The sequence below is a fragment of the Panthera uncia genome, chromosome D4 (assembly GCF_023721935.1).
Source record: "Panthera uncia isolate 11264 chromosome D4, Puncia_PCG_1.0, whole genome shotgun sequence".
Lineage (NCBI taxonomy): Eukaryota > Metazoa > Chordata > Mammalia > Carnivora > Felidae > Panthera > Panthera uncia.
Genome location: NC_064807.1, coordinates 86,574,728 through 86,599,988, shown reverse-complemented (window position 1 = coordinate 86,599,988; position 25,261 = coordinate 86,574,728). Strand labels below are relative to the sequence as shown.

Sequence of the window (25,261 nt, the reverse complement as noted above, 5' to 3'; positions counted from 1 at the left end):
GCCGCCCGACCGAGCCACCCAGGCGCCCCTGTCTGAGGAACTCTTAAGTGATTTTGTATTTTCTAATTTTTTGCCAATAAACGTATACTACTTAAGTAATATTTTCAAAGCGGGGGGGGGGGGGGGCCTAAAGAAAATTAAATATGAACAAAAAGAAAACAAAATCCCATGTTCCCACCACCCAGATAAAAACCATTATTTAGATTTTAATATACACTTTTCTAGTATTTTCCCTAAATACGTATGTATATATGTTTTTTTCTCATAAGAAAAGAATCATAAAGCATATAGCACTTTTTCACAATATATTCCACTAGCTGTCAACAAATGCAACACCAGTAACAGTTACGTGACAGCCACTGCATGCACAATCACATATTTAATCCCTCGGACGAACGTCTTTAGGATTGAGACCTATAACACAGGGCGCTATAACAGGATATTGTTGCTAAATGACCTGATGAGATCCATTGGGCCGAGCTTCCCTTTCACCAAAGTCAAGGTCAGAGACTAAAGCCTGTGGGCAAGGGGAAGCAAGAATGCGCATGTGTTCAAGGAAAAGTCAGTCCCTGCCTCATGAAGACGGAACGAGCGGATGAACAGGACCACGACACATCCCCACACAGTTTTTACCCTTGGGAATAGTCCAGAACAAGCCCACGGTACTCCCCAACTTCCAGCGCAGGAAGAGGCACGCACCTGACGACTTAGGCTGTCGCTCTCCTTCTAATGAGAGCCGCTCTGGCGTCTTGATGAGGGACCTGACCCCAGGATTTTGATTGATCATATAAAACGGACAAAGCACACCATCTGTTGAAAGCAACATAAGAACTGGTGCAGGAGGGAGAGTCTTCTCGTCATCTGTTAAGAAAGAAAACGGAAGTGAAAAAAGAGCCAAGTCATGAAGGGCCTGGGCGGGAAGGGCAAGACCGCCCCAAGCAAGAAGGGGCTGAACAGACTCATCCCAACAGTAAAGCTCAAGCCCCCGTGTTCCGATTCATATCTGAACAGTCTCTCAGGCACCAACTCATTAAAGAGAGCTACTGTCATTATTGACCGCCCCTACCCTGCTGGACCCTACAGGGCAGTTCTGGCAGTCCCGTGGCAGCCGCGACTGTCCCTAGGCTCCCGCGAGCTTTACAAGTGTGTCTCAGTGTTCACGATATTCCCCTGCCCGAGACCGGCATCTCTAGGAAGGGGCTGATCTAGCAGAAAAGTGACAGACTACAGACATTGGAAAACACACAGAAGGACGCAGAAAGGGGAGTCAAACTACTGTATGTTCATTCACAGTTGAGTCATAAGCATACAGTTTGTCAGTGAAGACTGGAAAAGAATCAAAGTAAATGAGCTAGTAAGACCAAATAACCCGACTAGGGAAAGGGGAGGAACTCCAGTCTTCCACTGCCCTTGCACATTTCGCAGCACAGCTCTGCCATGCTTCAGCCGGGGAGAAGACATACTCAGAGCACAGACTCAGGCCCGATTGGGAAGCCAAGTGCTTGAGGTGTCCATTCTAATCTGTGTCTTCAAACCAAGCGCTGCTACGGTTTGAAGTGCACGCACACACACACACGCGCGCACGCACACACACACACACACACACACACACACACACACACGGTCTGACTCGTCTTGTCAAAGAGTGTCCGTCAAGTTAGGCTAGTGTCATCACCAAACACTCTGTATCATTCAAGCGGAAATGGGCTACCAGAAGTTAAAAGTGCCCTGCAGCGTAGATTCTGTCACGAACCCACAGAATGGGATTTAAATACCAACCGTGATCAGAAACTAAACTACATCAGACCACACTTACTGATGGTGATCTCCACTTGGTTAGTATAGTCTATGGCAACTCCCATGGGTAGTGAGTCATCACTCTTGTCTGTTACAGGCAGTTCAGCTCGACTAGAATCCTCCAGGAGCCAAGATTCCCAATTAACCTGGAAGAAAGAAGCAGAAGGTGAAAATGCTGTGTTGGTAAGAGCTCTGCGTTGGTTCTCCTACCATTGTTCAAATAGAAGAGAAGGGGAAAAAAAACCTCTCGGTTTCGATTTCTTTGCTGACTAGAGTCGGAAATCTGGGAAGATGGTCTAAAAGCCATGAGCGTCCTAGCAAGTGAGGGGTTAATATTCCAAATCAACCTATCTGCCCCTGGTATACCAAGTCTCTGCCTCGGGAACAAATAACCGCTATCATGAACACTTTCCGAGGGACCGTCCAACCCAACCAGGTAGATTCCGAAATACGGTGGGTGAATCGCATACCTGCACCAACCAGTCAGCAGCTGCCCCTGGAAATGTGGGACCAGGACCAGGACCTCCAGTTGACGGCTACTGCGGTCTTCCGCAAGGTGGCTAATAAAGCTGGCCACATGTTCTATGCTTGCTCATCCACGGAGACAGAAGCACCCTTAGTTCCTGTCTTCCCAGATCGCGGCATCACTTCCTCACACTGGTCCCCCTTCCTGCCTTTGGGGTCCTTGAGAAACCACTACGTCTTTCCCATAAACTGCCCTGTTGCTCCTGTCTGCCTGAGTGGGCTGTATTCCTGCCAATAAATAACTTCTGATTTTTAAAAATCACATTTGTCTAACTTTCAGTGTTGACCCAAACTGGGCAGCATGAATCAAAGGGGAATAATAATGCTCCATGAATAACAGAAAAGTAAAAAGCTGTTGAGGAAAGGGAATGCAGTCGTACTCCATGACTTTGCAATGGTGTGAATAACAGTCACATTCATAATAATGTAAACAAAATTGATGTCAACTTTGAAAAACAATCTACACACAAAATAAAGAAGACTTGGGGAGGCTGCGTGGCTCAGTCGGCCAAGCGTCTGACTCTTGGTTTTGGCTCGGGTCGTGACCTCACAGTTTGCGAGTTTGAGCCCGGCATCAGGTTCTGCACCGACAGTGTGGAGCCTGCTTGGGATTCTCTCTCTTCCTCTTTCTGCCTCTCCCCCGCTCATGCTCTCCCTCTCTCTCTCAAGATAAACTTAAAAAAAAAAAATTTCAAAATAAAGAAGACTTGATAATCACTACGGAACAGAATGCGAACAATACCAATTTTGATTTTACCAAAGACGAGCCACAGAATGCCAAGAGCTGGAAGGCAGGAGTGGGGGAAGGTGTGCTGAACGCAAGGGTTGGGGAGAAGGTATTCCTCCCACAAAGTGCAAGGTCAGAGAACTTCACCGTGTATGGTGATGTCATGAGAAATGAAGATAAAAAAATGTTACTTATAGTTGCAGAGCCAGCCAACAGAAGAAACTACAATAGGACTGTAACCCTAGTAAGGGAAGGACAAAGATCTCAGGGCCTCAAGTGAGCTATATCTTCACCTGCCACAACAGCCAAGAAGGTCTAAAATTAATAATCACTATCTAGTGATAAGGCAGAGTATTACTTAGGGATAAGGAGGTTAGCTTTTAAAAGAAAAACATGCTACAAGTTTGAAAAAAAAAAAGTCCTCTAAACAGGACTGGATAAGGACAGGGTAGGGCAGGGGTGACTTTTTTCGTTTATAAACCCTTTTCTAGAATTTGATTTTTTAACCACGTACATAAACTGTCTTGATAAGAAACACAAACATAAGTATATTTAAAGGGTGTTGGGACATAAAATCATGATATTAAGAAATTGTCACTGAAATCGATCAAAGACTTCAGAGGAGGCTGCTGCATTCAGCCTGTGACCCCCAAGTGGCCCACCCTAGACGCCACGAGAGCCATGCACTGGACCACCTGGCCATGTGGACAATGATGGGTAAATACTGACCGGTTGGCGAGAAATATGTATCTGTGTGTGGGGTGCACGAGACATTTTTCAACTCAAGGTTCAGGATGCCTGGGTGGCTCAGTCGGTTAAGCGTCCACCTCTTGATTTCGGCTCAGGTCATGATCTCGCAGTTCACGGGTTCAAGCCCTGTGTTGGGCTCTGCACTGACCGTGCAGAGCTGGCTTGGGATTCTCTCTCCCTCTCTCTGCCCCTCCCCTGCTCATGCGCTCTCTCTCTCTCAAAATAAATGAATCAAACTTAAAAAAAAAAGTTTTTCTTTAAAATTCCAGGCGCCAGTTTCAAGAAAACTTTTCCGTTTCAGCACATCTGCTCTGTGGTGACTCCGCGTAACCCACCACAGTTTCGGATGGCGTCACAACCACCTCAGCCCACGTCGTTCGTCTGCAAGGAGGACGAAGTGCAAGAAAGGAGGTGGGCACTTACTTGCATGGGCTTTTAGCTTTCTGGTGGTTTTTCAAAGTGAAACAACATATTTCTTTTTTTTTTAATTTAATTTTTTAATGTTTATTAATTTTTGAGAGAGAAAGAGAGAAAGCGTGAGTGGGGGAGGGGCAGAGAGAGAGGGAGACACAGATTCCGAAGCAGGCTCCCGGCTCTGAGCCTTCTTCTGCCCAGAGCCCGACACGGGGCTCGAACTCCTGAATGGTGAGACCAGGACCTGAACCGAAGTTGGACGTTCAAACGATTGAGCCTCCCAGGTGCCTCCCTTTTTAAAAACTTTTAAAAATGTATTTTTTTGAGAGACAGAACACAGCAAGGGAGGGGCAGAAAGAGAGGGAAACACAGACACACAGAATCTGAAGCGGGCTCCAGCCTCTAAGCCGTCAGCACAGAGCCCCACGCAGGGCTCGATGCGGGGCTCGAACCCATGCCCCCCCCACACCACAAGATCGTAAGCTGAGCCGAAATTGGTAGAAATCGGAAGCTGACCGACTGAGCCACCTAGGCGGCCCCAAAGTGAAACAAAATATTCCTGATGAGTCACAATTTGGTATGATCTGCATGTTTCTCTCCATTAATCAAGGATGGGTTATAGCTGACTGAATGAAGGGGCAGGTTCAAGCAAGAGCGAAAAAATAAAGGTGATAAAACAAAACAAGGCAGAAAAACCTCCTACATCCAGGCGTGCTCCCGCTGACAGCAGACCTCATCGTATGTTTCCACAGATCAAGAGTGGATCCAGAAAGGACAGAAGGGCTTTGGCTGACAGTGGAGTCTGAAACCCACATGTGTCCATTGTGACATCTCAGCCACCTGGCCCGAGGCGCTCGGTCACATCAGCGAGGCGTCAGCTTTGCTGTCACCCGGGAACTCATTCAAAGGGACGTGGCTTCATCTAAACCTTCACCATAGTTTTAACTCCCTCCAGAGTCTTTCTCAGAAAAGTATCACGGAGAAGCGACAAGCAAGTGAAATTTACCTGATCTGTTTGTCGAGCAAGGATACTGACTTCTGTTGAAGCTGCGGATGCTGCCAGCACTAAGTCCCTTGGAAGAATAAAAGCGGAAGGCCATTAAACTAAAACACAGCAACAGTTCTAACCCGACTTGAGCCTGAGGTAGCGTCCATGAGGACTTCCTCAAGACGTCAAGGAGGAAGGTGAGGTTTCCTACGTGGCTGACGAGAGGGGAGAAGATTTTAGATACAAAGCTTAACCTCTTAGTTCACCGGATAAAGCCCTGGAGAGCCGGCCAACTGCCTGACCATTTCCGAGAGACATGACAAAATCAGGTCGGAATTTCCAATAAATCTATCGCCCTGTCAACAGAATAATCTGGTGAAATTCCGGACAGAAGCTTTGCTTCAAGCTATCTACCTTTCAAGAGGAAGCCCTTTGCTCTGAGGGAAATTTTTAATACGTTCCTTACATATCAGTATCGTCGTCAAGTCATCACCGGGGTTATTGAGAAAACGGGGTTTTTAGGATCAGTGAGTATTCGATGGAGATAATTCAAGACTGGGGAAACAGGAGTCAGAGAGACATTATCCAGCATCAGAGGAAAATATGTGTGGGGCACCTCGACTCTCCATTCTCCTTTCCTACAGAAAAGAGTTTCAACGTGGGAACCAAGTGGTTCAGGCGGGACCCGACAGAGAGAGGAGGAACCCTTCTCGGGCTCTCGGCTCACCATTCTTCAATGTAACTGAGGTAGTAATGGTGTTTCCTCTCCGTGCAGCTACCATAGCAGGGCTCCATAAAGTTCACAAATATCTCTGGGTGCTTTTCTTCTTTTTTCTACCAGAAACAAAAGGAGAAAAAAAAAAAATTCCCATGTGCACTTTTTCTTTCATTCTACACAGTTAAGGATCACAAAAAACAAAACCATTTAAGTTTTATGAAAAAGTTCACCCAAAAATCTATGTCCAAGTCCACAGGCACGATATAAAGGCAGAGTGGAGTAGTACAAGGCACGGGAATGGTGGCCACTGAACCGAACTGTATATACGCTGTTCTGTCACTTTCTGGTTGTGGGCCAGGCACGGACAGATCCCGCAGCCTCTCTGATACCGTTTTCTTATGCACGTAGTGGGCCTGTGGAACTCACTTCACTGCCGTCAAAGGCGGTTTTAAGTGTGAAACAAAATGACACATATAAAGCTTCTAACCCAGGACACGGAACCCAAGAATCAATAAATGCCAGAGCTGATATTCTCCCTGGGAACAGAACATCTTAACGGGCTCTTCAAATAAGGACTTCATCTGGGGCAACTGGGAGTCACGCTGGTGGCAGAAATGGAAACTGCTGTAGCTTTTCTAGAAGATCCTTTGGCAATGTTTTCAAAACCTTAGCAACAAGAGCATATATCACTGAACCAAATTCTCTTCCAGGTATTTATCCTACAAGATAAACACAATCACATAAAATGTACACCAAAGGACGTATCGTGGTATTCCTTAAAACAGGAAAACTGAAAACCACCTGAGGATCCAGGAGCGGAAGAAGAGCTAAATAAATCATCTGTCCAAAAAGCCAAATATAGACGGTATTCAAGGACTTCAAAAGATGCTTACGATTTACCACTGAAACAAGGCTGCGAAACAGATCTAGTGCGACTCCCACTTCTGTTATATTTAGACATTTATTTATGTAGTTTTAAATGTTTTTATGGACTTTGAAAACCAGCACCGATTGGAAAGTATATGCGCTGCCTCATTTGTCTTTTTTTAAATGTCCCCGCAACGTAGTCACATTTTGTAGATCTTGTTATTAATGTTCTTCCCGGTTTTCAAAATGACTCACTCCCTCAGGTCATTCCATTCTCGCTCAAAGGGCTCCTCCTCAGAGGCCTTCCTCGCGCACCCAGTCTGAACTGCAGCCCCGTCATTATCCGCCCGAACGCTTCGCTGTTCCCTCCTTCACCCTTGTCATTCCCTGACCTGCACTTCTTTACTGACTATGACTAGCACACTCGTTAGAAATAGAAGACCCACAAAAGCAAGGACCCTGCCTCAGTCACCACGGTATTCTCAGATTTAAAGCAGTGCCTAGCACCCTGCAGGCATCTGATAAACATCTGGTTAAGTATAAACAAGTGGAAGAATTTTAAAAATCAAGGTATTTTCTTGCTTTTCTAAAATATCTTTATCGGCTGCTCCTGAGGCCAAGACCACACTTATGTTAGCTAACTTGACAATCAATCAATCAATCAAATACCCTTATCAGGTTGACACCTACCAGGACTCATAGTTTACAATGTAAGCGAAAGCAAGCTTTATGATTTTCTTCGCTTTACGACTAAACGGTAGATTATGCTGTAAGAAGACACCATCATTGGGGCGCCTGGGTGGCGCAGTCGGTTAAGCGTCCAACTTCAGCCAGGTCACGATCTCGCGGTCCGTGAGTTCGAGCCCGCGTCAGGCTCTGGGCTGATGGCTCGGAGCCTGGAGCCTGTTTCCGATTCTGTGTCTCCCTCTCTCTCTACCCCTCCCCCGTTCATGCTCTGTCTCTCTCTGTCCCAAAAATAAATAAAAAACGTTGAAAAAAAATTAAAAAAAAAAAAAAAGAAGACACCATCATTTTGGCCCCCACGGCCCGTGGTGCCAAGTTTTATGCCTGAAGTCGTACCACCGTTGTCAGCAAAAGGAAGCTGGAGCCCAAGCCTTAACCTTTACTAGAAGACCTCTGTGGCTGTCAAAGAACAAAGACGTCCCTTTCACAAACGTACCGGGAGGAGAGCCATCACCACATCTGGAGAAGTTTCCAGGGTCCCATCTGCAGCAGCATATACGATTGTGAAGACGTAAGTACCGATCCACAGCACATCCAGAACTGAAATACACACACTCTGATAAAGCATCTCACTTTGGGAAGAGCTCCTGCGTGTTAAAAAATTAACAGCCCATGGATAAAAAAGTCAGAGGACTATAGTTTTGACAAAGGTCCGGATTTTACTGACTAAATATAATTCACAGATACAAAGATGCAGGAAGCCCAAATCCATCCCAAAGTGGGATTTTTTTTTTTCCTGGTGGATTATGATCAGGGCAAATTTTGAAAGAATCCTAGTAACAAGTCAGGATCCATAATCATGTACCATGAGACACGGGTGTCTACCAGAGGACTGCTGTTGTGCTGACTTAACTGGCCAACGGTGATAACGAGAGTATTCATGCTGGAGGCACTAACACTTCCCTGGGCGGGTGTATAGATACATCACATGATCTGACATTTCTGTAATACAGTGTCACCTCGTGACAGGCTGGCCCCGTAAGAAAAGCAGATGGGTGGGGCGCCTGAGTGGCTCAGTCGGTTGAGCGTCCGACTTCGGCTCAGGTCATGATCTCACGGTCCGTGAGATCGAGCCCCGCGTCGGGCTCTATGCTGACGGCTCGGAGCCCGGAGCCTGCTTCGGATTCTGTGTCTCCCTCTCTCCCTGCCCCTAACCCACTCACATTCTGTCTCTCTCAAAAATAAATAAACATTAAAAAATTAAAAAAAAAAAAAAAAAAAAAAAAAAAAAAAAGAAAAGAAAAGCAGATGGGTTACCTCTGACAGGATGATCTGACTCATAAAACGGAGGACAAGGAATGACTTTTTTCTCCTGCAAAGTCTGAAAGAGATTTGGGAGGGGTTGGGGGGCGGGGGGGGAAGAGTGTCAAATGAAACACACATGAGCCGCTGAAACTCCGTCAAATCCAGCATGTTCCCCAGAAACCACTAGGTTTCATGTTCCCAGCCAGGAGACAGCACAGGGAAGAGGAAATGCCTACATCCAGCACCCCAACCTACAGAAATCTCTCAAGAATGCGTGCAGGCGTAGAGGGAGGATGCGCAAGGCAACACCATTTATGGCAGCAAAGCCACCCACGCTGACACAGACAGCCAGCAATAGCGGGACGGGGGAGTAAATTATGGCGCGTCCGCAGAGCGGACTACTATCCAGCCGTTCCGAAGAATGAAGTGGCTCCACGGATCAAGAGTCAGAAGAAGGATTCTGAAAATGATTACATTTAAAACAAAAAAGGCAAAGAGCAAGCCCATAAAATTAAGCCAATCCTATTATCCTTTTACAAGCTAACGCCCTGACGGAATATATACCCGCTTTCAGATAACAACTTTCTGCGATACCCTAAGAAGTAAACCCTCAACCTCAAACTCAGACATCCACTGCTATCACACCCCATGGAGAAGGGATCTCAAGGAGGAACTCACAGCAACACAGGTCTCAGCACTGCCTACGAACGCCTCCTTGCCATCCACGCTCGACCCAAAATACATGGATTCTTTGCCAAAATTATATTGCAGAGTATCTGTGAATATTATCCCAGGAAGACCACAGGGAGGGGGTGACAGAGTGACAGGAGCATCCATTCTCTAGTTTCTATAATTAGAGAAACTGAACCTTTAAGATGGACTCAGCTAGCTGACAAATAATGCTATCACCGTTTTGATGGAACGTTCTTATAGAATGTACTGGGAATGTAAAGCCAGGGAACACGGTGTAGCGTTATTATCAGTGTGTACAACAGATGTGTAATGCATCTACACGCAGACTATTTGTAAAAGCATCCAGAAAAGTCTGGAGGCTACCGCTAAAGAAAACAGAGTATGCCTCTGGAAAGACTATGGGACAGACAGGAAGAGTTCCCCTCTTTCCTGCTTGCTTGTGTACTGATGAATCTGTCGTAACGAGCATGAATCACATTTTGACAAAGAAATGCTGAGACCCCAAACTACCCACCAAAGGTGGGTAACTTACAAACCGTTCTGAAGTACAACTTACGGGAAGATACTGGACCACCGTTCCATCTTGTTTCCCCACAGCCAGCTGCTTCCCTTTGGGGCTCCAGCACACTGAGCAAAGAAGAAAATGCTGTCAATTAGGAACAAATTGAAGAAAATGGAGCAAACCAATGAGATCTGTCCCGAAACAGCCATTTAATCACCACTTCCCATTCCCTGGTCAGCCCACGGAAGACTCTAGGATCATCTTTTTTCAACAAAGTTAAAAAAAAAAAAAAAATTGGGGCCCTTGGGTGGCTCAGTTGGTTAAGGGTCCGACTTCAGCTCAGGTCACGATCTCACGGTTCATTAGTTTGAACCCCGCGTCGGGCTCTGTGCTGACAGCTTAGAGCTGGGAGCCTGGAGCCTGCTTCAGATGCTGTGTCTCTCTCTGCCCTTCCCCCGCTCGTCTTCTCTGTCTCTCAAAAATAAACATTAAAAAAATTTTTTTAAAGATCATTCTGATGATACAAAGCAATTATGATTTACCACTGGGCCATTAAGTCGACTGTTCCAAATGTTTTGTCAATGGAGTATTGTCCAGAAAGCTGGAAGGTACAGAAAACTCTGTAGTCTTTAGATAAAGAGAACAGAAAAAGTTTTCAAGTATCGAGAAATTATTCTCTTACTCCTGTTTGACACTGGTAATAGTCTGCCCCTGAAGGTACAAAATGGCTTTCAGTGTACCATCCACCACTCTTTAGGATCCAGAAACAATCATTCTCAAAAACAGTCCGAGGGCACCTGAGTGGCTCAGTTTGTTGTGCATCCGACCTCCACTCAGGTCATGATCTCGCGGTTCATGAGTTCGAGCCCCACGTTGGGCTCTGGGCGGACAGGTCATGATCTTGAGGTTCGTGAATTCGAGCCCCACGTTGGGCTCTGTGCGGACAGTTCAGTGCCTGGAGCCTGCTTCAGATTCTATGTCTCCCTCTCTCTGCCCCTAGCCCGCTTGCACGTGTGTGTGTGTGTGTGTGTGTGTGTGCGCACGCGCACACGCTCTCTCTCTCTCTCTCTCAAAAATAAACATTAAACAAAAAATTAAAAACACAGTTCTAAACTAGCCGTACCAAAATATTTCTTTCTCCAGAACGGCTACACACATTCAAGTTAAATCCTGTCTGCTGTTTGGCTTTAAGAATGTGAACTATGGAAATAAAGAATACTCTCCAGTTCTACCAAATAACAACAGACACAACAAAAAACCCCATTTGCTTTTATTTCCAGAAATTAATTTTTAAATAGATTACCATTATTGTATGTTACGGAGTGAAAGCCTTTATTACCCACCAGATGTTACTGCCACCGTGGAAGGGAGAGTCGCACACACTTTCACTGTTTCTGTGATTTGTAGGACAGCAATGCTGCCATCGGCCAGACAAACTGCCATCATGGAGGCAACAGTGGGGTTCCACTTCATATCGATCACCATGCCTCCTGCGTCTTTCAAAAGCTTATGATAGGCAAATGGGCGTTTTTGCTGTTTAGCCTTTTAAAACAAATGCCCAGGAGCAAAAATAAATTGATAAATTAATAAACACATAGACATTTAATAGTCGAAGAAAATTACTGAATATGCAAGTTTTTTCTCAAATTACAGTTTACTTTCCTCCACGACTGTGACAAAAACAAATTAGCTCTATGCAGCAATCTATTTGTTAGACAATTTCAACACAACTTTGAAAATGGCAGTCAATTATCCTAGCACACTGGAAGAACTTCCAGCAGGGGAATACACAAATGCAAAATAATCAGTAAAGAGCAAACACTAGATTAAAATCTTGGCTCTGCTTCTTAATGGTGTTGGACCCTTGCACATTTAAATTCTTTGGGACTATTTCTCCATCTATAAAATGAAGACAACAGCATCTACTTTGTGAGGCCACGGTACTTAGGAACGAGGACAAGGCCTATAAAGCACCAGTACAGGGCCTGGCACATAGTCAGTGTAAATACTCAGATTATTGACAATATCATTCCCAAACTGCTAGAAATGGAAGAACACTGCCAGAGGAGGCCGGAGATTGGGATATGGGAACTTCGGACATTACTATGAACTCTACAGCCTTGGGGCAGGTCACCTAAAGCTCCCTGGGCGTGGGCTCTCTCATTTGTAAGTGAGAAAAAAAACACCTTGGGGCGGGTATTAGGGAAGAATTTCTTGAAGTCCTTTCTATCTCAAAGGACTAAGATCCCACAGTTAATGCCTTTTTTTAAACCCCTACTTTAATCTAGAAAAAAAGACTCCCAGAGTCAACCAAGAATTTCTAGGTTATGACTCAATACCAGACAAATTTTGTAGGTCCCATGCTGATGCTACCCTTTGCCAGTAGCTTACCTCATTTGAAAATGTGCGAACATCAAAGAAAGCGATAATGGAACCATATTCACTGGACATCATGCACACGGAGAGTGTGAGGTTATCACAGCTCAGGGCCAAGTGATGTATCGGGAATTTCATAGGAACCAGTAAGCTCTGAACTTTATCAACTAAGAAAAGATTAAAAAAAAAAAAAAAAAAGACAAAGCAGAAGCAGAAGCTGTAACCCCTTTACCAGGTCTAAGGTGTATGTGAAACAATTTTTACATCTACATAAACATACAAGCGCACTTTGAAGCCTAGTCATGCAGAACAAGCAGAAAGGCTTCCTGCCTAGAACTTCTTCTTGGGGGTCAACCTGAAGATTCACAGCCACTTTAATTTTAATACTAGAATGATTTCTTGGGAAAGAGACTCCTTCACTACACCCCTCTCTCCACTAGGCAACAAACAATAAGTAACTTACCTATCTTGTTGGGATCGTCACCAGGTTTATTTTGAATAAGAAGATTTTTGGTAGGAAAAATCTGCAACCCGCTGGCTCCACCAGCAAAGACCAGGCCATACTTGTTGGACACGGCTAGCAGACTCGAGCGTTCCTTGGGCAACTCCTCAGGGGAGTCAAAGATTCTCACCTTCTTCAGGGCTCTAAACTGAAAATCCTGTCGTCAAGGATGAAACCAAGATCAATTCAGGGAAAAGATATTCCATGATAGTCCAACAGCCCTAATCCTAGTACAACCCAGCCGTTTGTGGTGCCCGGCAGAGGACCTAGTAACGTTTATCGAATTAAATATCGTTTTAAAAATTCTTTCATGAAGCCTTCCTTAACTAATCCAATTCACACTGGTATTTTCCTTTTCTGAACTCCTAGTTTACTGCCCTAACCACAGGTGCTGTACTTGATCATTCATAATCTTGTCCTACTTGACGGTAAGTACTGTCTCATGACCCAGAGGAGTCCTCAGTAACTGCTGTGAAATATCGAAGGCATCACCCAACTACGCTGTTAGCCTGAACTGCCAGTGCGGTGCTTGACAAACATGTACGTGGACATGATGGCCACAGAATGACGACCGGATCCCAGGAGCCGTCTTACCTGCATCAGATACTAAACAAAACACCACGGAAAAGGATGGGTATGGCCAATCTCTTAATAGTCAAGACCTATAAGCCTACCTAGGTGTTCTGAGGACATCCAAACACAAGTCCAAAGCCCTTAGCACAGGCTGTTAAGGCCAGGCATGGCTTGACCTGTCTGCGTCTGCAGCCTCACCTCACAACGCTCTGCTTTACTCCCACAAGTGCCCCGTTAATTGTGCAACATCCTGGGCCACCTCCATCCACCACCGATTCCGTTTCCATTTCCGTCCATTTGCACGCTCCTTAGCACTCCAGGGCCTGGGAGCCTGCCCCAACCTCCTGACTGCCTGTCTCACCCAGCCTTCCGCGAACTGATCTACATGCCTTCAAAGACGATTTTCACGGGGCGCCTGGGTGGCGCAGTCGGTTAAGCGTCTGACTTCAGCCAGGTCACGATCTCGCGGTCCGTGAGTTCGAGCCCCGAGTCAGGCTCTGGGCTGATGGCTCGGAGCCTGGAACCTGTTTCCGATTCTGTGTCTCCCTCTCTCTCTCTGCCCCTCCCCCGTTCATGCTCTGTCTCCCTCTGTCCCAAAAATAAATAAACGTTGAAAAAAAAAAAAAAAACAAAGACGATTTTCAGTGGGTGTCACCTCTCGGTGAGAATTGCATAGGTTTACCAATCACTATGTTCCGTTGTACCACATGTGTTGATTTTTTTTTCTTGAATTCCAGATTGATCTTACGTCAAGGTTTTGGTAAAAAGGAGGCGAACCCCCTTTTGCTTATGTTCCAAAAGGGCAAAAGCCAAAGACAGCCTTTCTCAGCTTAACATGTTTGTACATGTATGGTGTTTTGTATGGGAACTCTAACACACTCCACTTACCAATTTCCTTAGCTTTGCTCTTTATTCATAGTTGCTGAAAGAGTAACTGAAATGCTTTTAATGCCAAATGAGTATGCGACCAGAAAAAAAACACAGCTTTCCAGATGAGACCACGCCGGCGTAGAATGAAATTTTCAGTATTTTTCTAATTCTCATCCTGATAATCCCAAATAGCCTAGTTGAGTCACGGTCACGTGTGTGTGGAGAGCCGGTGGGACAAAGGGTCCCAGGGAAGTTTTCCTTTCTGGTATAATCAGTAACTCAAAGGGAGACGATCATCTTCTAAGTCTGTAGTTCTGGAACCTTTTTTTTCCCTTCTGCCCCAGCCTATCTGAGAAATCCGCACACTCTCAGCGGGTGGTCCCCACGCCTTCCGCCCCCCCCCCCCCCCCCCCCCGGTGACATTCTCAAGGGGGAATCACTACTCGACATATGGGATGGATTACTACGCCCTAAACACATTTCAGGGACCTCTTCAATCGCCTAAACGCTTCCTGCAGCTTACTTACAACCGTCATTTGGATCAACTGCCCCTCTCTTTCGTTGCCTGACCTTACGCTTATTTTCAATACCAAAATAGTCCTTCTATTCCATGTCGCTACAGGTTTCGTAAAACAGGTGGCGAACCCCGGCTCCGCGTTACGCAAGCCTGGACCACTTCACAAAAGGAGACCAGGGAAAGTGGAGGCGAGAGGGTCTTAAAAAATAAAAACAGAAACCACCACCTAAATTTCAGCCCCCCTGTCAAACGTGACTCTGGGTTAAGTTACTTCCCCAGACTCCATGTGCTCCTCGTTATGAGCAGCTACGCGCGGGGTTGCCGCGCTGATTATGACCACAGTGTCCGGCACACGGAGAACGCTCTTAAACAGCAATTACTACCACTACTCTGACCGACCACCACGTGGAAGTAACTAGGGTAACTCAAGTGGCGCGCACAAGACCAACCAGGGACGGGAAAACGGATTCGGTGGGGCTAATCACGGCAGCCCGCTCCAGGACGCGGGCGAGAGCTCTGAACGCGGTAAAATGTTCAAGCAGGAAGCGGGAAGCGGGACAGCCGGCCCCCGCGCTCCGGCGTTCGGCGGGGCTCCAGGGCGACGCCGGGAATAAAGAAGGGAGGGAGGCCCCGGCCAGTCTCTGACCTTCATCTCCCGCTCGGGGATCATGGCATCCATCTCGTCTCCCATCGCGCCACCCTCTGTTGGCCGAAGCAGCCGCTGCTGCCGCCCGCGGCCTTGCCCACACGGCCCAGGCCGCTCCGGGGCCAACTTCCTTCCTTCACAGCAGGCTGCGCTCCGCAGACTCCGCACTTCCGGCGCGCTTTGGTGACGTCATACGTCCCAGTGGGCGGTGTGGTCGGCGGAGACTGAGGGACCTCCTGAAGTCGCGCGCTCTCCTGGCCACCGCCTCCTATTGGCCGACGAGGGGGCGTGGCCCCAGGGCGGACGCGCCTGCGCCCTGAAGCGCCCAGGTCCCGCTCCCGGCGTCGAGGCTGGAGCGGGCTGGCTGCCTGTTGGTTTCTGTGGTTGCGAGGCGCCTGCTCGCGTTCCCCCTACTCCTTTGTGCCGCTGAGACCTCACATTAACACTGGGGTGTAGGTGGTTACTAACAGTCCCCGAGTGAGAGGAGTTAGGAAACCTGACAGACGTTTCCAGGGGGCAGCTCTTGAGAGAGGCTTTGCAGGGGGGTGTGGAGGAACAGGTTCGAAAAGTGGGTGGGTGGGTGGGGCCACGGAGGACTCTTCCGTGTCTGAGCAGGAAGGCTGAAATGAGAGGGTAAAGGGCACCAGAGATCAGCTTGGCTCCTTTCAGGGTAATCATTTCCCGAGCAAGAGCGTGGAAACTGCGCAAAAACACTTAACGTGTGTTATTTAACGTCCAAGACATCCTAGTCACCGAGGGGTTTATTGTTGCCATATAATTGATGAGAAGTTTAGAAAATTCCCCAGTGCCCCTCAGAAAGGGGTGAAGGCAGGATTAGAATCCAGCTTGTCCGGATGTGTCGATTGATGACTATTACAGTCCTACGTAGAGGTGTTTGTTTTGGAATTATAAATGCTCTGGGACAGAAATTATTAAATCTGGAGCCTAGGGGTTAACGCCGCGGATGGGGATCATTTTCTTCTACTTTACTGTTTGGTTTCAGCAAAATTGCTGATCTGCTTCAAGGCTGCTTTTTTAAAGCAAGGATAACATAACAGAACCTGTCTCGTGGAGCTGTTGTGAGGAGTAAATGAAGCTCAGCATTTAACGGAGCCCGACACACAGGACACATTCTTTCCAACTGTCACTATATTCGCTGTCTCCTGAATTTGCTGAGCCCAGGAACTGTCCCCAAAATACACAAATCAAGACACTGATAAGTTTGTCTGTTTTATTTCTAGTCCGTGGAGATGATAGCCAGCACCACACACACTTATATGCGTACACGTACACACACACACACACACACACACACACACACACACACTTCATCCACCTGAACTTGCCTAGCAAACTCCTTCCTTTTGAGTCACCGGGACAAAGCCATACTTGGCAGTCCCCAAGTTGCTGGTTGCATTAGTTAGATTTGGTCTTTCAGAAAAAAGACAGCTGAAGAAGTCCTAGAGCCAATAGCCACGATCTGAAATACATGCCCACACCCCCTTTTCCGGGACCACTTTTGAGCCCCTCTCCCTCTAGGAAATGGTGGAGGAACTGGTGGTGTTTCCCAGGATGCTCCCCATCCAACGAGAGAACTTTCTTTCCTGCCCTTTCCAGAAGCTGGGGACACACCTCCTTGCTCCCCTCCCTTAAAGGAGGCTTTCTACAGTCTTATAAACTGTGGGACCTCCTCAAGTAAGCCTGATTGCTTCTGCTCTCCTCTCTTTAGTTAGGAACAGTTACACTGACTATAACGGGTAGTTAAGGAAGGTGTTACCTTGCTCAAAGGTCTCAGCCTGTCCCAAAGAGAGGACAGTGGGAAGGGGTGGGGACAGGCAGCTGTTCATCTAATGATCTCCAGAGTGGGGGGTGGGGGGTGGGAAAGGCAGAGGAGGTGATGGAGTAAGATTTTACATTTGCAGGGAGAACTGTTTTGCTGGGGCTTAAACTTCAACTAGGCTTGTGCATTTGAAGCAGCTCCTTAGGCTGAGGATCAGCCAGTCATGGCCAAATAATCTTGCTCCTGAACTGGTTGAGACTAGTAGATTAACCCAACCGGGCATTTCCCCATCCCCCACCTGCTCCACTCCCCCAAGCTGCTCTAAGGGCAGCTCCCTGGGCCCTTGATTATGGGTCACTAAGGAGCTGCAGGGAGCCCACACTGGCTCCCCCCTCCAACAGCACCCAGACGTTTCCACTTAAGGATTGGTGAAGACTTCTCCAAGACTCATGGCTCAGTCTCGGGCCCAGGATTGCAGTGCAATCACCCCATAGTCCCCTCTTTCTTAACATTCACCTCACTCGTCGTTGCCTGGGTCTGACTTCGCCACAGGACTCTAAATTCTATGAGTCCGTCCAGTTCACTTCTGGGTCCTTGGCTCTTGGCCCATAGCAGGTGTTTAATAAATATGTTCAATGGATGAGTGCATCTAAGTCCTGAGTGGGCGGTATAAGGGACTCCGGAACAGATGGGGTCAGGGCTGGGGTCTCTGCTCAGCCAAGATGGGGCTGAGTGTTGACACCTTCCTGTATGAGTTCTGAGAAATGGCTTGGCAGAGAAGCTCTAGGGAAGGCAGAATTGGAGAGCACCCTGGCCCTTACCCAAACCCTGTTGCTGACCTGGAGGCACTGGGAAGGGTGAGTCCTGGCCCAGGGCCTTCCTCAATCGTTGACCTAGGAGATTTCCCCTCCCTGCACCTTCTCTTGTTGGCATCACTGACTGAGACAGCCCAGGGCAGAGGCGAGGCATGGGCATGGCATCTGAACACCTGGGTTCCAGTCCAAACTTCCGTCTCCCGATTAACCCCTTCCTTGGCAAGGCACTTAATCCCTGTGAACACCACAGTTTTCTCGCCTGTGAAACGAGAGGTCCGGTCCAGCTAACCTACAGAGCAGATCAGGGTCCTAAAACACTGGGAGTCCATCACAAGGGACCCCAATCCAATCCCCAAGCTCAAGGTTTTGGGATGGAGAAAGGGGTGAGAGGACAGGCACATGTCGGGACAAAGTGGGGAGGCTTAAAGCTTATAATACGTGGTCAATAAATATCTGTTGAATGACTACATGGGGGAATGAATCAATGAATGAATGAATGATGTAAGGTGGTAAGTCAAATGGGGGGGCACAGTCAAGTTTCAAGCAGATTGGGATCAGAAAGGCAACCTTCTGTTTCTCAGCTCTTGGCTTATTTAGTGGGGCTGACTTTTTGCCATAAGTACTCTATTCCTCCTTTTCCTATCCTGCTGCCCTCAGCATCCTCCCCGAAAGGTGCCACCAGACTGAACTGACACGCCTCCCAAGGCCCCTCGCCTCCCTTCTACCCCCTTTGCTGCCCCAGCAAAGGGCAAGGGGGCTGCACTTTCCCTCTGAGCTGCCCATAAAGGTGTGGCTGCAGGCAAGGCCTGAGGATTCCTTCTGGAACCTTCTGGAAGGGCTCAGATTGCCAAGCCGCTCTCTCCCTCTCTCCTTCTGTCACCTCCCTGAGGATGAGAAGTGTGGACTGAGGCGGAATCAGCTGGGGAAATGGGACACTGAGTGGCCACGCCCTAGACAACCTAAGAGCACGAACCACAGAGCTGTCCGAGCAAACCTACTCCAGGGCCTTCCGAGAGCAGGGTGTGGTCCTCACCAGGGCCAGGCCAGCAAGCCTGGACTTAGCTCCAAGACCCTGGAAGGACGGACTGTGCCGGCTCCAAACATGAGGACCACAGCCTTCCAGGCTCCCCGTCCTGGCCCTGCCCCCTCCAGTTTTTGGTTTGATGTCAGCCCTGCTGCACAGGGAAGGGGGGAGGAGGGAAGAACAGAGGGAGGGTACCAAGGCTCAGAACTCCCCGACCCAGAGCCCCTTGAAGGCAGATAATTTGTGCTTTACAAAGTGATCACCGGTTCTGCTGATTAAAAAAATAAACAAACGCACCAAGACCAAACAAAACAAAGAAGACAAATCACAATGAGTCAAGAGGGGCAGCAAAATTAGTGGGGAGGAATGGGGGCAGGTCCAGACGGGGGTCCTCAGGGCAGGCTGGCAATGTCTCTCTCTGGAGGGGGACCAACTGGCTTGGGGCTGCTCTCGTTGGCTTTTCCTTCAAACATCATGACTCTGGTTTGGAAGATGGAGAAAAAAAAACAAACAGGATTAGGATTCCTTCCCTCATCAGGGGAAAGATCATCCCCGCCCTCGGGTCTGTAGGGTCCCCAACAGAATGCCCTTGCACCCATTCTCCATGGGATCTTCTCTGTGTGGAAGGGGTGGCTAGCCCCTTTTTCGCAGAAGAGAAAACCAACGTGCAGAGAACTCTGTATTCTAAGCCATGCGTCTTCCCCTAAACACGCTCCCGGAAGGAGGCAGAGCCGTGGCTCTGCTCAAAACCCCTTCAGGTGTTCAAGAACCTCCCAAGCCTTCAGGGGTAACATCTAGGAGGGGCACCTGAGTGGCTCAGTCGGTTAAGCGGCCGACTTTGGCTCAGGTCATGATCTCACGGTTCGACGCTGAGCTCGAACTCACAAAGCACGAGATCGTGACCTGAGCCAAAGTCGGCCGCTCAGCCGACTGAGCCACCCAGGCGCCCCTAAAAACTCAACTCTCAATTCCTGCCTTCCCCACCTGCGCTGCCCCTAAAGCAAACAGCAACGTCACTCGGTGACTCAGACCCCAGACAGATCAGAATCATCTGACTCCTTGTTAGCCTATACATACCCCATATCTGGGCATGGAAGCAAACCTTCCAGTTCTGTCTCCCAAATCATTCCCGATTCCGACGGTTTCTGCCTACCTCCTCTGTACCCTCTCCAGGCTGAGTGGCCTCATCTCGTGCCTGCACAGTCTCCCTGCGGCCACTCTCACCCCTACCGCAGACAGAGGCTTTTAAAAGTCAGCCCCAAGGTGCCCGGGTGGCTCTTGACATTAGCTCCGGTCGTGATCTTGACATTAACTCTTGACATTAGCTCCGGTCGTGATCTTGAGGTCGCAGGATCGAAACCTGCATCCGGCTGGGTGCTGAGTGTGGGGCCTGCTTGGGATTCTCTCTCCCTCTCTCTCTCTGCCCCTCCCCCACTCATGCTCTTTCTCTCTCAATAAATAAATAAATATTTTTTTAAAAAGTCAGCCCCTAGCTTAAAGTCATCCAATGGCATCCCTCCACGTTAGTGCCAAGTGCTACGTGGGACCGTGACCTACAAGGTCCCGTGTCTGCCCGTCTCTGCAAACTCATCTTCACTCACTGCACTCACTGATGGCCGGACACACTAGCCTCCATGCTTTTCCTTTAGGCCCACAAGCACAGTTCTGCCTCAGGACCCTTGCACTTGCTGTTTCCTCTGCCAGGAATGCTTTTCCTCAGATCTTCACATGGCTCATCTCTTCACATCTCCCTCCTTCGGGGCTCCGGTCAAAAGCTGTCTTCTCAGTGAGATCTTCCCTGTCCACCATGCCGTCCATCTCTGTTCTTCTCGTCCACTTTATTTTTCTCTGTACTACGCCATTGCAATCTGGCTTTTTCGGGGTTTTAATTTTGTGTTTGTCTGCCTCTTGTCATTAGAATGAAGCTCCACGAGCCCAGCAATTCATGTGTCCCCAGCGCCTAGAATAATCCTTAGTACATAGCTGGTGCTCGGTAAATATTTGCTAAATTAATACATGATAAATCTACGGAGTCACGGGGTAGACCAGCACCCGACATGCAGTAAATGCCCTAAATCTTAGGTGTTTTCCAAAAACATCAGGCCTCCTGCTGGCTGCCATCTGGCCTCGCAGGTGCACCGCGGTCTAACCTTGATGGTTGTCCCGCCATACATCTTGCCCCAGCCCACCCCACACTTAAAGCTCTGCGGCCTGACCCGTGGGCTCATGAGCAGTCCTTCAGCCTCCCTGGGCCTCAACCTCCCCCTTCATGACAAATAGGCTTGGTATATTTTCATTTGTACGTTCAATGCAAGAGACTCCCCAGGGAATGTAGTAGAATCATTTTACAAACGAGGAGACTGAGGCTCAGAAGGTTTCCCAGTAGATTTATCACTGCCGTCACCACCACGGTTGCTGCTTACTGAGTCTGACTCTACAGGAAGTTCTGCTACAGGCGAACTCTGCCTGCAAGGTACACGTTAATGTGACCATTTGACACATAAGGAAATCGGGTTCAGAGAAATTGAGAACCTGGTCCAGTACACCACCCAAGGAATTCTGTCCACGCAACAGTGACTTTGACTTCAGGGGCCCCAGGAGAGGCGGGCGGTACTCACAGCTTGAGCACAGCCGACCGCTTCCCCAACATCATGTTCACGAAGTCACGGTAGGAGATGGTGTCGCTGACCCCACCTGTCACCTCTGAGATCATCTTTTTCATCTCCAGGTGGGTCTTGGGGACCCCGAGCTTCTCCATCATCCTCTTTAAAGACATCAGGTCTGCCGGAGGAAAAAGCAGATCCGTTAAGTGGAGACAGGCTATGGGCCAAGCGAGGAAGCTGGCACAGCTCCCCCCACCCCCCTGCCGGCCCCACCCCGCACCCACTCGAAGGAGCCCAGCAGGACAGCCCCTCCCTGGGGACATGCCTTTCTCTTCTGGGGTGAATGAGCCCATCATGCCCTCCCTGCTCTCTTTGGAAACAGTATAGACTAGCGGTTAGGGACATGGGCATCTAGAATCCAACAGACTTGGGTTGGAATCCACCTCTGCTCTTCCTGGCTGTGGGACCTGGGGCAAACTACTCAACCTCTCTGAAACTCTGCTCCCGTAAGTGGCAAAATGGGTTGATGGGATCATTTGGAAGGACGACGTGCGAGAAGTATCCGGCACAAAGCAGGTGTTCGGTAACAGATTCTTTATTCTGTCACCTCCGCGGACCCCCGAGGTGAGGGTGAGCTGTCGCCTGCCACTCCCGCTACCCAGGAAGTCACTGCCCCGCAAGGTGGGGTCAGGGAGTTGACTTGACCCCAGGCATGGAAAGTCACTCTGCCAGGGGCCCGGTGGCAGCTTCTCTCTACCTGCCACTCCCACCCAGAGGTCCTAGGGTTCCGCCTCGCTGGCAGGGAGAGGATGCCAAAAATATCCTGCAGAGCAGGAAAACCAACAAAAGAATAAAATTCAAGAAAAACAAGGGAGGCACCAAAAAGTCACTACTCTCTGCAGAATTGCTGCCCCTGACCTTCCGGCTCCCAAGGTCTTAGGCAATTTCCTTCATATTGTTTTGTGAACAATGGGTTGGCAAAGGCTGGTGGCACAGAAGTGGGGCAGGGGGCCAATTTGAGGGCCAGGGGAGTGGTTCGCCAGCTCACCCGAGAGCAGGGTGGGCAGGACAGATGCCAGACCCCTAGGTGCCAGGATGTCCAGGGCATTTCAAAGAAAACTGGGCAGCACTCTGCGGGGAAAAGTGAAAGGTCTCCCCCATGCTGCTGGCCAGACTCTGAATTGGCAAGATCTTTCTGGAAGGCAATTTGGCAAGATGCTTCAAAAGCCTTTGACCCAGAATGTCTAATTCCTGAGATTTACTCTAAAGAAATGATCGGCGATGTGGACAAAGATTCATGCGCAAAGATGCTCTTCACAGGATGATTAAAAATAGTCAAAATTTGGGGCGCCTGGGTAGCTCAGTCGGTGAAGTGTCCCACTTTGGCTCAGGTCATGATCTCACGGTTCGTATGTTCGAGTCCCACATCGGGCTCTGTGCTGACAGCTTGGAGCCTGGAGCCTGCTTCGGATTCTGTGTCTACCTCTCTCTCTGCCCCTCCCCTGCTCACACGCTCTCTCTCTCTCAAAAATAAATAAGACATTAAAGAAAAAAAAAAGCATCTTATTTCAGCCCAGGTCACGATCCCCTGGTTCGTGGGTTTGACCCCTGGGTCAGGCTCTGTGCTGACAGCTCGGAGCCTGGACCCTGTTTCGGACTCTGTGTCTCCCTCCCTCTCTCTCTGCCCCTCCCTCACTTGGGCTTTATGTCTCTCTCTCTCAAAAGTAAATAAACATTTTTTTTAAAAAGTGCTTAAAATTAGAAACTGTCTACATGGGCGATACTAAGGCATTGGCTGAATAAATTATAGGCCTTCCCTGCAACAAAATATTGTGCACCCATTAATTATAATTTCAAAAGAAAAGTTAATCATATGTCAAAATACCCACATTATATTATTTTTCGAAAAAAATCAGATTCTAAAATGGTATAAAATAGCATTTGTGATTAGAACAGAGGATGGAAGGATGTAAACCAAAAAGTTTATATTCTGGGAGGTAGGATTGTAGGTGACATTTTTGTCTTTGTGCGTTACTACGTTTTCTAAATTTTCTTTATCGTGAAAATGCATTAATTTGATAACCCTAATTTTTTTAAGTTTATTTTGAGAGAGAGCGTGAGCGGAGAAAGGGACAGAGAGAGAGAGTAGGAGAGAGAGAGTCTCAAGCGGGCTTTGCACTGTCAGCCGCAGAGCCTGATGTGGGACTCAGTCTCACAAACGGTGAGATCATGACCTGAGCCAAAACCAAGAGTCAGACACTTAACCGACCGAGCCACCCAGGCAACCCGCCCCCCCCCCCACTAATTTTTTTTTTCTAAAGAAAAATAAAAGATAAAAATATTTAAAAAGGAGGGGCAACTGCTGAGCGTCCAACTTCGGCTCAGGTCATGATCTCACAGCTCGTGGGTTCGAGCCCCGGGTCGGGCTCTGTGCTGACAGCTCGGAGCCTGGAGCCTGTTTCGGATTCTGGGTCTCCCTCTCTCTCTCTGCCCCTCCCCCACTCACGCTCTGTCTCTCTCCCCTTCCAAAATTAATAAACATTAAAAAAATTTGTTTTTAATATTTTAAAAGGAGAAGGAGACAAGACAGAGGAGGGGTAGACACAGCAGCAACACTGAGCTCAGGGCAAAACAGAGGTGGGAAGCCAGTTTGAGAAACAAAGGCTGGGATCTGGACCCTGGGCCTGCCACTTAACCACCCCGTGCCCCAAGCAAGTCAGTTACCCTGCTGGGCCTCAGTTTCCTCATCTGTAAAATGGGGATAATTCAGCCGGCCTTGACCAGGTCATAGCATTCCTAGCGATGGTCAAGATACGGTCTTGAACCTGAGTGCCACGGGACAGGCGTTTGTTACCCCCCACACCTGGACCACACAATACAGTAAGGGTCTGCTGGAAGACAGGAAGCAAGGCACACAGAAGCACGATGTCAAAGACAGGACAGTATACAAAGGCAAGGACAAAGGAACTGCCAGCCCCCTGGACCAGGGTGTCAACAGCCTAAGCATCTCCAGCCCCGGGCAGGCGTGAAACCCTCTACCCTGGGTCCTCCCAGCACCTGGCATGGGAGCCTGAGGTGTGAGCAGGGATGTGGGTGGGGGGGAAGCAGAGAGGAGAGGGATCTGGGAGCAGTGGGTCCAGGGTAGAAGTAAGACCAGCTTGTTGGCCTGGCCCACAGGGAAGTTTCCGTGTGTGCCCCTCACACACACAAGTGGGTCAGTGGGGCTCTCTGGACCCCACACCCTTCACCCACTGAACACCCCCCCTCCCCCAGCACACCCGAGGCCTCACTTACCAATCTCGCCCTCATTGTTCAGGTCAAACTCCATGTACTTCTCTGGAAATCACAGAGCAAAACCCGGCATTAGCTCAGAATCAGGGTCACCCCCCTGGAGGGTCCCAGGGGCTCCCCTGAGGGAGCCCACACCATCCTCCTCGGTGGTCTTGACGTGAGTCCCGTCATCTTAGCCATTGTTTCTGGAGAGAGAGCTCGCCCTGCCCACACCCCTCTCCCACAGGCGCCACGGAGAAAGATGCTGGGGGCCACTCTGACCCTCTGCTGAGGGGGCAGCTGCTTCCTCCCCGG

General features: G+C 48.6%; 2 protein-coding genes across 10 annotated transcripts in view; both read right to left on the bottom strand.

The window, feature by feature from the left end:
- The window catches only part of NUP214 (nucleoporin 214), a 94,721-nt gene extending 78,934 nt beyond the window's left edge, over positions 1–15,787 (bottom strand). For 3 of the 9 annotated variants that reach the window (XM_049630369.1, XM_049630385.1, XM_049630376.1), the window contains exons 1-11: positions 15,455–15,787; positions 12,810–13,005; positions 12,362–12,513; positions 11,314–11,512; positions 10,025–10,095; positions 8,788–8,851; positions 7,967–8,070; positions 5,929–6,035; positions 5,220–5,286; positions 1,817–1,943; positions 700–861 (exon numbers count right to left, since the gene is read on the bottom strand). In XM_049630369.1, coding sequence (XP_049486326.1) covers positions 700–861; positions 1,817–1,943; positions 5,220–5,286; positions 5,929–6,035; positions 7,967–8,070; positions 8,788–8,851; positions 10,025–10,095; positions 11,314–11,512; positions 12,362–12,513; positions 12,810–13,005; positions 15,455–15,499 — 1,294 coding nt within the window. In that variant the 5' untranslated portion in view covers positions 15,500–15,787. Of the gene's footprint in view, positions 1–699; positions 862–1,816; positions 1,944–4,729; positions 5,134–5,219; positions 5,287–5,928; positions 6,036–7,966; positions 8,071–8,787; positions 8,852–10,024; positions 10,096–11,313; positions 11,513–12,361; positions 12,514–12,809; positions 13,006–15,454 lie in introns of those variants that run through there. The other 6 variants (XM_049630398.1, XM_049630424.1, XM_049630389.1 and 3 more) reach the window with 5 other exon arrangements.
- An 884-nt stretch (positions 15,788–16,671) lies between these two features.
- Positions 16,672–25,261, bottom strand: part of AIF1L (allograft inflammatory factor 1 like) — a 21,088-nt gene continuing 12,498 nt past the window's right edge. Inside the window, exons 4-6 of the mRNA XM_049630435.1 lie at positions 24,971–25,012; positions 21,692–21,854; positions 16,672–19,553 (exon numbers count right to left, since the gene is read on the bottom strand). Of these exons, the coding sequence (XP_049486392.1) occupies positions 19,466–19,553; positions 21,692–21,854; positions 24,971–25,012 (293 nt within the window). The 3' untranslated portion in view covers positions 16,672–19,465. The remainder of the gene's footprint in view (positions 19,554–21,691; positions 21,855–24,970; positions 25,013–25,261) is intronic.